Source organism: Leucopleurus acutus, assembly GCF_964270905.1.
Source record: "Leucopleurus acutus genome assembly, chromosome: 20".
Taxonomy (NCBI): Eukaryota; Metazoa; Chordata; class Mammalia; order Artiodactyla; family Delphinidae; genus Leucopleurus; species Leucopleurus acutus.
Window position 1 is genome coordinate 31,184,692 of NC_139162.1, and position 12,876 is coordinate 31,197,567.

The 12,876-nt window shown below is 32.2% G+C and overlaps 1 protein-coding gene across 11 annotated transcripts in view; it reads right to left on the bottom strand.

Annotated features, from left to right (window-relative positions):
- Nucleotides 1-12,876, bottom strand: part of CHD9 (chromodomain helicase DNA binding protein 9) — a 244,345-nt gene that overhangs the window by 70,451 nt on the left and 161,018 nt on the right. For all 11 annotated transcript variants that reach the window (XM_082862789.1, XM_082862785.1, XM_082862790.1 and 8 more), the window contains 8 exons: nt 11,566-11,809; nt 7,526-7,702; nt 6,024-6,167; nt 5,672-5,927; nt 4,366-4,576; nt 2,493-2,688; nt 1,074-1,241; nt 202-381 (listed from right to left, as the gene is read on the bottom strand). In XM_082862789.1, the coding sequence (XP_082718915.1) occupies nt 202-381; nt 1,074-1,241; nt 2,493-2,688; nt 4,366-4,576; nt 5,672-5,927; nt 6,024-6,167; nt 7,526-7,702; nt 11,566-11,809 (1,576 nt within the window). The remainder of the gene's footprint in view (nt 1-201; nt 382-1,073; nt 1,242-2,492; nt 2,689-4,365; nt 4,577-5,671; nt 5,928-6,023; nt 6,168-7,525; nt 7,703-11,565; nt 11,810-12,876) is intronic.

The following is a 12,876-nucleotide window of genomic DNA, read 5'->3' on the forward strand; positions in this document are numbered from 1 at the left end:
AATTTGATGTGAGAGATCAGAAATAAATGAAGGAAAAGAATATATTACCTACTTCTTTTGAGTAATTCAGTTTATTTAAACATTAAGTAGATGCTCCTCAAATAATTAGTAGAGTAAGAGACAGTTAAATTTTTTTTACGAGAGAACATTACAGGTTTTTTTTTTTGTTTTTTTTTTTTATAAAATATCACTCACTGTTACCTTGGCAAATGTTGACCCACGTCCTTCTGATTCAATTGTAATGGTTTTTGTACGACGTAGTAAAATCTGATCAATATCTTCTTCACAGAATTTAGAGCCTTCATCTTCTTCTTCCATAATGGCACCATAAGCACCTCTTCGAAGCAGATCTTCTATTTCCTTTTTGGAAAGCTGTTGAATCTAAAGAGACAAAATTTTGGTAATAGTTTTTTCAAGTTCATAAAATGAGAAAGTATCCCTAAGGAATGTTAAAGAACACAGAAGTCATGTTTAAATTGCATTTGGGGCTTGGGATGTACCTGAGAGAATTCTCTGAAAGAACATATTGAGGTTGTTGACTCTTTACTATCTTTAAAGTATGATTTGCCATTTGCCTAAAGTAACTCCAGTTAAAACAAAACCTCTGGGGCAGGTAACCTCTCAAGGTTCTTTTTAGTACTAGGATTCGAGAGTTGTTATAAGCACAAGATATAAATAAGATTTTGAGGGGAAAAAATACCAAAAACATCATTTACAGCAAGAGAAAGCCAACACTAATAGTTTGGCCCTAAAAAAACAATTTGAAAAACTGTTTATAGAAAAAATGCAGAAAAACACAAATTCTACTTTGCTGTGCCATGATACAAATGTCCTGAAAGGAAGAATTTCTATTTGAAAACACAATCTTAGAATTTACAAGCATTGACATTATATAGACAGAACAGTTTCCAAAAGTACTAACTAAATGTAGCTCTACTCTGACATTCCTCCTTATATAAAAGTACCTATCTACTGCTTAGTATGGATCAAAATTAAATAATATGCTATCTGAGGTTTAAACTAAATGTAAACAAAAACAGGAAAACTCTAGGTGAAGAAGAAAATATACATACACCACCAACATTACTTTCTCTTCCACTCATGCTCTGTAATACAGCCTTATCTAGACCCAGTTTCAGACTGGCTCGGTCAAACATCTCTCTTTCATATGAGTTACGAGTTACTAGTCGGTAGACTTTAACTGCTTTATTCTGACCAATTCTGTGGCAACGAGCTTGGGCCTATAAAAAATGAGAAGTTATAGGTTAAATTAATTTATAAAATAGCACAAAAGGCATTACGCATTAAACTATCTTGATGGAATATAAAAGTATGTGCAAGAATTTTTAGACACTCCTGCTGTTGAATTGCATATAACCTTTCTCTGGAAATGAAGGCAGAACTTCTTAAAATGAGACATGATTCCACAATCAGCAATAAATTAAAATTTAAACATATTTCAGAGACTATAAATCCATGAAGAAATACTATTTTTTAAAGAGGGTGTCATCAGCATAATTCTAGACAGGAACATAAACTCTGTGAACAGACTTTTTTTAGCCTCTGGCTTTAAACTTAAAATCTAACCCTAAATTTCTAATTTTTTTTCTACTACATTATCAACAATCTTTTCAATATATTTTAGTTAAGCTGGGTAATTCTGAGGGGAGTAAAAACCTAAGGTGAACAACTCTGGAGGCCTAAATTTTATTTAAACAAAGGAAGAACTAATTATCTAATATGCAGACATGTTGGAAGTAGAGACATCAGAGATTACATAAGAGCTTCACATTTTATCTTGGGTTCCTAAACTTAAAATTTGTCTGATAAATTTTGAACTAGATTATACACATGAGAGGTTAAAACATTATCTTTTATTAAGCCAGGTATATTCTCAAGAATAATATCAATTACAGTACTACTGAGACTATCATGAACAATAAAAGAAGAATTTCTCCAATACTTTGTTCTCTTCTCATATCCTTCCTAGAAACACATTTTCTGTAAACTTTGACTCACTCTAATCACTAATTAATATTCCTATGTTCCAATGAAATTCAAGTAGTCTTAATTTATATGTGTACATTAATTTTCTACAGAATTTCATAAAAAGGCAATATGTCTCAATTCCATGCATACTATATTATGTAATGATTAAGAAGATGATATCAGGATAAGCAAGTACTTATTTTTAAGGAAGTAAAGTAAGTTATTCTTAAAGTGTAGGCCTTTCTCAAATTTACATGATATACTTTGAACAATACTGTACTTGAGTAGGTAAACCTTTTTTAGAAGTATGATACGTAACCTAAACAAGTATTTTTTATTTTATTGTCATTAAATAAAAATAATTTCACCTATTTTATTTGGCATAGATATTTCTTAGGGAAACATACAAGTTAGTTTGTCCGTATAAAAATAAAACAGGTGGATTATCAAAGATAGCTATGGGAATTAAAAAAAAAATTCTCTTAGCCAAGGAATCTGTTTACCTGAAGGTCGTTTTGAGGATTCCAATCAGAATCAAAAATTATACATGTATCAGCTGCAGTTAAGTTGATGCCCAACCCACCAGCTCGGGTACACAGAAGAAAGACAAATCGATCTGAATCAGGTTTACTAAATCGATCTATAGCAGCTTGTCGAAGATTCCCTCTGACTCTTCCATCAATTCGCTCATATAAATATCTATCAAATGAAATGCAATAAATTTAGATAGATGAGTATAATGAAAATGAAGGCATTCTATCAAATGTGACAGACACATATCTGTTTTCCAGCAACATTATGTTTTCTACAAAATTAAGAAGTGATATTACCCCAACTAGTTTCTATGGTTTTATTCTTCTCAGTGTTGGTGCTAAGTAAGAAACACAAAGTAACACAAAGTTACAAAATCTCTGCATTCCTGGATGTATAGGTAAAATACCTTTATAATTAATATACTTTATTGATCTCATTGTAACAAATGATTTTTTTTTTGGCAAGAAGTAAAGACTTTCATAAAACTCGATATAAGAAGCTTAAAAACATTTCTCTCAACTGATATACTATTCTCTCAACTGATATACTATTCTCTAAACTGATATACTTGCTTGTAAACTATAATTTATTAAGGGCAAACTATAATGCTAATCCTTTATAGTCATCGCTGCCAAGCAATTGAATTTTAACTTCTTGTATCCTTCCTCATTTAACATCAATAAAAATAAAATACATAAAAATTTAGGAACTAGAAGAGGAATACACATGACACTTGCCACACCTCTTCAAGACACTGGTTCAAGACACTTCTTTCCACCTATAATTTACTAGAGTCTCAGCAGCAGCTCCACTGTTATCTCTAGTACCTGTGAAACAGGGGTGTGACTTCTAATAATGTTACTTTTGACATTACTTTTGACATTAAAGAAATTTGAGGTTTTCCATGAAATTCATCATAAGTCAAATTTATCTTTAGCTTACAAAGTTCTTCATGTAAAGACATCAAGAAAATGCAAGAATGGCTATTTTAGGAATACTGCAATTTAATCTACTTATGTGGTATAAAACTGAGAATAATACACATTTTGGAATAAGACTAAATGAAAGGAACACTGACACTAAAAGTAGAACTAAAAACAAAATGAAAAATAAAAATGAACTACAAAATCTCTGATAATATAAAGTAGTATAGACAGATCTTTACTTATTAATAAGGATCAAAATATAGTAAACTACAATTACAGCTGAATCTTCAGATTCTCTCTTGCATTAATGTGCTGATTTCTAATTGGCCCACAAAGTGCTCTGATAAATATCTTATGATAAATATTATATTTATCCAAATACCGATTAGACATTATTTAAGACTATCTTACTGTCATGCACCAAAAAACCAAACCAAAACAAAAAACCTACATTAAACACATCAGAAAAAATTAAAACATGAGCAAGTATTATATAGTGTACAATAAGTCAAAGTGCAGCAAGTTCAGGTTCTAATTTTAACAATGAAAAAGATCTGAAAAGGATCTTGAATCATTTTAATTTTGAAGATAGTTATAAATCCATTTAAAATGTTGCTACTACAAGGCTAAAAAATCAAATAAAATGTACACTAAAAAACCTATTTGTAGGTCAACAAATACCTGTCAATTTGCAAAATTTTCTTAATCAGTCTCCTTAGCCCTGTTTACTATTGCAACATATACAGGTTAGGAAAACACCTGACACATAATCTTAAACAATCTTTATGCAGAGATTTAAATGGATTCTTACCTAGATAAAGAGGAAGATGTGACTAAAGTTGGGTTACAGTACAGTGCTGTAATAAACTTAACAACATATACTTAGCATAATTCAGTGGTGAATTATATGCCTTACCTTTTATGTATAAGATAGTCCTCCAGGATATCAAGGCAGCGTACCATCTGAGAGAAGATGAGCACTTTATGACCTCCTGCTTTCATTTTAGGAAGCAATTTATCAATAAGGACCAATTTACCAGCAGACTGGATCATTGCTTGAAGATGAAAATCAGAAGCAGCTGGATTATATGTATCTCTAAATTCTCCAAGTATTTTCTCCTCAGCACCTGTCAAAGAAATATAAGACAGCATCAGTGCACAAATGCAGATGACTCCCAACTACTTTCTTTTTAAATAGTGCTCCTCTGTGCTTCTGTAACATTAAAATTTTCTAATGGTAGGTACACTGCTTTTATTAGAATTATTTATGTTTGTGGCTAAATCCCCACCAACACCAGCCTGTAATTGAGGATATGGACAGTGTCTTAAGCACTTTTTATCTCCCAAGACACTGGGCATAATGTCTTACATAAATTTTATGTTTGCTAAATGTTTAATGAATGCTATTAGGAAAAGTATTAATGAAAATGTGGTTCTAACTTAGGTGAGTAAACACATATTTTTAAATAAACATCTAGTATTTAAACACCAATATAACAGTGATCATGACTGAAAGGTGATCATACTTAATCTGGATGGGCATCTTGCTTGCCATCAACGCAAACAAACAAGAAAAATTAAAGGGGAAGTCAAGTTACAGGTCTTTGACCATACTTCTTCCAGAGTCTAGATTAGCATTAGAGGCTCTCTGCTTTCCTTCAGCCTGTCTAGCTATAGGAGTACCAGGATTGCAAGTGAGTTAGTTACTAGTCTAAGAAATGGCTTGTCTTGGATAAAGTTAAGAGTATACTCCCAGGAATAAGTGAAAATACCCAAATGTTGTACAGAGAGACTATTAGCAGAGAAGCTGACAAGACCTTAAAAAGTAATGTTACTAGAACACAAAAATTGAGAGACAATAACTAGGGTATCCAGACTGAAAAGAAACCAGGAAGAAATATGTAAATTCGGAGGTTCAAAGACAGGCTTTGCTGTCTTTGTCCATAAGGAGGATTAAACTGGAGGAAGAATTACAGCCCACGCTAGACTGAACACAACTCCTGCTTTTGTAATCTGGTGATGCTAACATGGGACACTGTAATGAAGTAGCTCACACTGCCCCTGACTCCGGAACACTTGTAATCCCTCAGAACACCAGGGTGGAGAGTTATAGGATCACCGCCTCTCTTTATAACAGCCACTACAGCTGTAGTGGTGGTGTGTTATTTTTTCATGAGTATTTGTTGAAAGAAGAGAATTTGTCTGCAATCCTTTTAATCTACCTTTGATAAGATATGGGTGATTACAGCACTTCCTGAGCTCCATCATGGTATTGACCAAGTTGGGTACATTAGTCTGCCCTGCTCCTTTGGATAAAAACGAAAAGTTCTTCTCCAGAATAGCCCGGTAGTATTTCTTCTGAATGTTAGTAAGTTCCACTTCAATTATGGTTTCTTCCTTAGGTGCCAACTTCTTTTCCACGTCTTCTTTCAATCGTCTCAACATCATTGGTTTCAAGATAGCCTGAAGTTTCTGCACCTGCATAAAAAATGATGAAAATATATGTAGCATACATATACATAAGTACAATGAGAAGAGATTTGATGTGCTTATTTACAAAGACCAATAGGATACCTGTTCCTCTGTTTTCAGATCCCCAAATTCTTGCATGAACGTTGATTCAGAAGGAAACCTTAAGGGTTCCAGAAAGTGAAGAAGACTGAATAGTTCTTCAACTGTATTTTGGAGAGGTGTGCCAGTCAAAAGCACCTTGTGCTCCTATATAAAACAAGAATAACATGTCAATAACATGTACTAAGTGTTCATGTCAAACATCACAGTACTAAAATTATACAAAAGCTCACATAGGTTATCAAATGTTTCAGTGTTTAAAAAGCAAATCTTTTTCCGACCATAATTTTCAAGAGTCAACCCAATACATCTCTACCCATACATCATCATTAATTTACTTTCTCAATCACTTTTTAAAAACTCTGTATCATTCTCATAATAGTTTACTTTGTCTGCTATTAATTCTTACCTATTGCTTTTGAAAGAAAAATTCTAAATAATTAAGAAGCATATTTTATTTTTTTTTTCAAGGAAACAGACATTTTAAAGAACAAAGAGGGCATTTTGGGGGTTACTCAACCATTCTTGGTATGGTAATTTGTATAGAGAACAGCGCTCATTCTTTATAATTTGGCAGATCATCACTTGACTTCTTACACACGAAGAAATTCTTAAATCATTAAAACTACAAACCAACAATGTGAAGGGCTGATTGGAATATACTTCTAAACTAGAATTGCATTACAAATTAAACATAATAGTAACAGCAGGAAATAAAATATTTTTAATGATAATAGCACAAAGTATTTGAAATTTGATTTGACAGTACCTCTAAATTCCTAACCTGAATATTTGTATATGTATCTGTATGTCTGCATAAGTATTTAATATTAGGAAACAGTCTAGACAGATATATACCAATCTGCAAATACTGGAGTAAGGAGGGGAAGAGAACGGGTGGGCGTGGATGAAGAGTAAGAAGGAGCACTTTAGTGTTTTACTGTATGTAGTCCTTATATCTTTGAGTCATTTGTTCAAGTGCTCATGTACTAATTATGTGATGTTAATTAAATCAAAATATTAAAAAACACAAAATGCTTTGATTTTAAAGCAAACACACTAATGACTTTCAAAAATCCCATTAATTATAATAAATATATGCTAAGTATGTAGAATTGTGTAGAAACTTTATCCCTCTATCATAAATGATCTGAATAATATAACTTTGGTGAAAAGGCTTTTTATTGAGGAATTTCTGCCTTAAAACTTGTAGTTTTATTTCTTTCAATAGGACACTCTACAGAGGTTTCTCTCTCTTTTTTTTAATTCCAGCAGTTAATTACTAAAGCTTTTTGGAGGAAAGAACTAAAAAATTTAAGTCTTAGAAAACAGATGAGATTCTTTCCCCCTTACTAATTAATTAAAGCAAAATAATCTTAATTATCACAGATAGAAATCAGAAATCTGTTATTTTAAAATAAAAAAAGGAGTAAGTTTTTGGCATTAGCTCTTTTTACTATGTAGCTAAGAAACAGAAGTCATAAAAATGACATTAAGTTACTTACCAGATTCATGAGTTTCAGACCTTCTAGAAGTTTACAATTTTTATTTTTTAACCTATGTGCTTCATCAATAATCACACATCGCCATTCAATTGCATTAAGCTCTCCACAGCCTCCAAGAATCATTTCAAAAGTGGTGATGATGGCTTGGAATCTGTAAGCTCCTCGAATGATTCGCCCCTAGAAATTTATTACCAAATACAATAATTTGCTAGAATGTCTTGATCATAATTTTTAATTCCTGTCAAGCAGCATAAAAATCATTTAATGACATCTGCTATAAAACATTTTCCACTGGAACTTTTATGTATGCACAGACACTCCGTTAAAATGAGGAATTTTAGCATTAAAACTATTAGACTGCTGTCTTCAAGAATGTTAAAAATTATACAATTAATAACTATATCCAAATAAGTATTCCTTGATAAAACATTTTATAATTTTTAAGAGTTGTAATAACAATGTTAAGTCAAAAAAGAAATGGTTATTATAAAATCTAGCCAATGAAATTTCAGTATTAATGCTTATTACTTATATCCGTGACTCCACACATATAATGGCAGATAAGTAGTTAATATAAAAATTGGCCACTTATGTCATTTATTCAGCAAGTATTTATTGAGTGTCTCTGATCTAGTTGTTGGAGATATAGTAGTAAACAAGACAGACAAAAATAATTATCCAAGTGGAACTTACATTCCAATGACTCAAATATAGGACATAGCCACTAAGAAAAACAAAGAAAAAAACCACCAAAAATTTAAAAAAAAAACTAAGAAAGTAACAGAAGTCATAGACTAAAATAAAACAGGGATGGGGAGTAGGAAGTATGGGGTTGGAGGTGACCATTCCCATTTTAATTAGAGTGACTGGGAGGCCATCATTAAGAAGTGACATTTGAGCAAAGTCCTGAAGATGAGGGAGGAAGCCATGTTAGTATCTAGAGATCTGCAAGAGAAAGAATTCTTGGTAGAAATAGAGAGTGTGAATGCTGTAATGTGGGAGTACCTTTGGCAGTATTCAAATAATAGCAAGAAACCCAGAGTGATTGAAATCCAGTGAGAATGGAGGGGATGAGGCTATATACGGCCTTAAAAGCTGTGGTAAGGACTCTGGCTCTTACTGTGAGCAAGAAGCTATAGGAGGGTTTTGAGACAAGAAGTATCATGATTTGACATATATTTAAAAAGAATCCCTTGGCTGTTCTGGTAAAAATAGTCTGACAAAGGCCAAGGACAGGATCATAGAAACCAGTTAAGAGGCTGCTGTAGTAATCCAAGCAAGAGATCTTCAATGGAGGTCATGAGAAGTGCTCAGTTCTGGATTTAATTGGAAGGTAGAACCAACAGGATTTACTAATGGATAGGAGTGGAGTGAGATAAAGAGAGGATTCAAGTTTGACTAAACTTTTTCACTCAACTAGAAGTTGGTGTTGCCATTGACTACAATGAGGAAATGCAGGATTTTGGTTTTGGACATGTTATGTTTGAGATTAGATATTGTCTATTAGATATTCAAGTGGAGTAATTGAGTAGGCATTTGCATATGACTCTGGAATTTAGGAAAGAGGTTAGAGTTGGTGATATAGATTTAGGAGTTTCCAGCAGTACAGACAGTAATTAAGTTGTGTGACTGAATGAAATCTCTGATGGAATGAGTATGGATATAAAAAGTCTGAAGACTGAGCCCTGGGTCACCCCCAAGATTAGATATGGGAAGACAAGAAGAAATTGGTTAAAGAGGGCTTCAGAAGGAATAGGTGGTGACATAGGACAGTATAAAGTACTGGAATCCAAGTGAAGAGAATGTTTAAATGCGACTGAAAATTATAAACTATTAGGGATTAGAAGAAATGAATGGTTAAGAAGGATCATGTGATCTGATTTAGATTTTAATTCCTATCAACTTAATTACACTAATTTTAGAATAATTCACATTGATTGCATATGCTGGCCATTAAGATGAACAATAGCTCCAGTAGAATATTATTAAAATATTGATAGTTATAAAGTATAAGTCTATGGTATTTACACAGCTCTAAAAACCTGGGATACAATGCATTCAGTTAGAGTAATATTGCAGTGTTTAAGAACAACGGCTCGAGTCTAACTGATTTGGGTTTATTAACTCCAGTTTTGCTCTGTGATTTTAGGGGAAACTACAACACTTCTTTTTACCTTGGTTTCCTCATTTGTAAATAAGTATGATATTATCACCTATTTACAAGGTGATAAATTAATCTTTGATATTACAAAGATTAAGTAAAATACTACATGCAAACTGTTTAGCATAATGCCCGGCACATGGTAAATACTCAATAAATGCCTGTGGATATTAGTGTTACTATCTGTTACTTTTTCCAAGGCAATTGAGAAAATTACAACATAATTTTACTATATGTGATTTCAAGCTTATTTAATAACTTGGAAAAAGCAGAAGTTAAATGTTCATTTAATTTATATTAAAATATATTTGAAAGAATTAACTCTGAAAATTATTTCTATGTTTGAAGTATAGAGCTACTTAGCTCATTACAAGACATCTTTACCTCTTGAAATTTTAAACCCTTCACATAATATTCTTCTAGAATGCATAACATTTAGCATAAAAATATAATTTAATATATACTATTCAGTTTACAACACATCAAGAATCTTTCAGCTTCTGGCTCACATTTATACCAAACTCATACAAGACATATATTAAAACTGTAACCTTGTTAAAAATCCTTAAACTTCCAATATTTTAACGTACCTTTAAAAAATGAGATTGAACTAAATGATTTTAATGATATCATAGAGCTCTAAAATTCTATAAATGTACAATTAAGAATAATAAAACACTATGGAAGGAAATGAAACTATAACTTAACTAAGATGTCATAGGCTCCAAAGGTGCAAGGGTAATTAATTTTCAGTACAACTGATTGTAGACATACTTAATTTCATAGAAATCTAATTATTTCAACCATAGAAGGGAAATGAGGTTAAAGGAAAATATCAATTAATTTTATTGATATTCAGCCTCAAATAAGTAGAAAATCAGTTGTCATTGGGAGGCAAAAGTAGAAGGCTATGCACTTTACCTTACCTGTATCATATCCCATGACCTGGCCATATGTTATAATGGTCCTTATAAAACAGAAGAATCAGTGTAAGAAAATAAAATATTAAGGTGCTATATTGAGGCAGAGTGCCATAACCTTTTCCAATGAAAAAGTACAATTTTGTGTGAGTTGTTTTAATTAATTTTGTTTCTTATTTCTTAATAAAAGTTTTAACTAAGAAAAGTCAAACTACCACTCAAAACTGCAACTCGGAACTTCATGTTTTCTAGTCTTAACCTTCTGCTAGGGAATTCTTTCTTATAATGTCATCTCAATTTTATGATCTGTGCATTTAGCAGAAAAATAGGTATTCCTTCCTAAAGAGTAATTGGCCAAAGTAAAATGGAAAATGTGCCCCTAGGATATAGGGAAGAAGAAAACCATCAAAGCAATAGAGTAATGAAATAACCAATCCAAAGGGTAGAAAAATACAGACGTATGCTTGTACCAATATACAAAACAAACCAAATTTTTAAAAACCGTCTAAAATCAAAATTCATTGAACACACAAGAGAACCTATGGTTTCACCTCAAAGGGCATTCAAACCCATGGTGGTCACTGAAGATGTAAATTTTAAAATGGAGGAAAAAAACTGGAGGATGATCAAAGAGACACATTATTTTTAAAATAAATTTAATGTGTAGTTGAAAACAATTAGTAAAACAATTATTCTAGTTGAAAAATTACGTATACAATCAAATTTGTACATTTGTATAAATCAGCATACTTCCAGTGAACTAGAGCGTGAACTTGGCTACTTCTGTCATTTTTCTCTTCAGCTACTAAAATTTATTGTAAAATAAATATGATGAATAAAGAGATCAGATTTAAGTAGGCAATTAAAATCTATCATAAATTTGAAAGTAATTAATATGTAATGCTTATCTTTTGCAAACCTGACCTTTCAAACAACAAAAAACATCACCAATAACACACCTGTGAGTCCCTGAAGTACATCTCATATTGCTGTATCATTTGTCTGCTAATCAGGCTCCCATGATAAACCACAACATTAATATCAGTCCACGTACGAAATTCTCTCTCCCAGTTTGCAATAGTAGAAAGTGGAGCAATAATCAGGAAAGGTCCTCTTATACCAGTCAGAAGGATTTCGTAGAGGAATGTAATTGATTGAATGGTTTTGCCAAGACCCATTTCATCTGCTAAAATGCAGTTTCGTCTGAAATAAACAAATATATTACCCATGTAGATTTTGGGGTTTTCTGTATACTACAATGTTTTAAAAGATAAATATTAAAAAAAAATAACCAGTGATCAAGTTAAAATACTTGCATTTATAACGTAGAAGTTGCTGAAGTGCAGATTTGGCTAAAGATTATAATTTTATTATAATATTGCAAAGGGACAACTATAGGTTTTTGTAGCTCCAAAATAAAGATACCACCTGTTAGATACCTGAGTTTTTAAAAGAACGAAATGGCAAGAGCAAGGCAAACTAAATATGTTATTTATTCAGGAAACATTTATTAAATGCTTTCTGTATCTCACGGATAGTATGAGAAGATGGGATACAAAAGAAATAGAACATGTTCTCTGCCTTCCAGGGGCTTGTATCTATTAGAAAAGCAGACATATGAATAAATAAATAAATAGTCATGCAATGTGCTATCACAGAAGCACAAATAAAGAACTGGTTTTCGACTCTAGCTATACATTGGAACAGCCTAAGAAACAGATACCCATGGCCTTCTCCTTTACATTCCAATTCAATGTGCATGGAGTAGGATAAAAGCAACTGTAATTTTTAAAATAAGCTGCACAGATGATTATGATATATGGCCAGTTAAGAATTATCAGTGTTTATTATGGAACCTCAGAGGAGTAAGCATCTAACCCTGGCTAGAAGAGATGAGAGAAGATAAGGCTGCCTTCAAAGAGAAGGACAGTAATGAGTAGGATTTTGCCAGAGGGCAGAGCAAAGGAGCATTAAGTGTAAAGAACATGATCAACTGGGAGGTCACAAGTTATTTAATATGGTTTTGAGGGAACAGTAAAGGGAAGGGATCTTTACTTAAAGGGATAAGCAGGGGTCACAAATAAAGGTTAGAAATCATTCTACAATATTATGAATGAGAGTCACTGAACATTTTTAAAGAAACCTGATGAGATTAGGTTTGTACTTGAAATTTACTCTGGTGCCACTGTGAATATTAGAAGGTGAAGTGACTTAAGTTTGGACAGTAATTGGGAAAGTACCGCAATAATGCAGGAAAGAATGGGTGGACA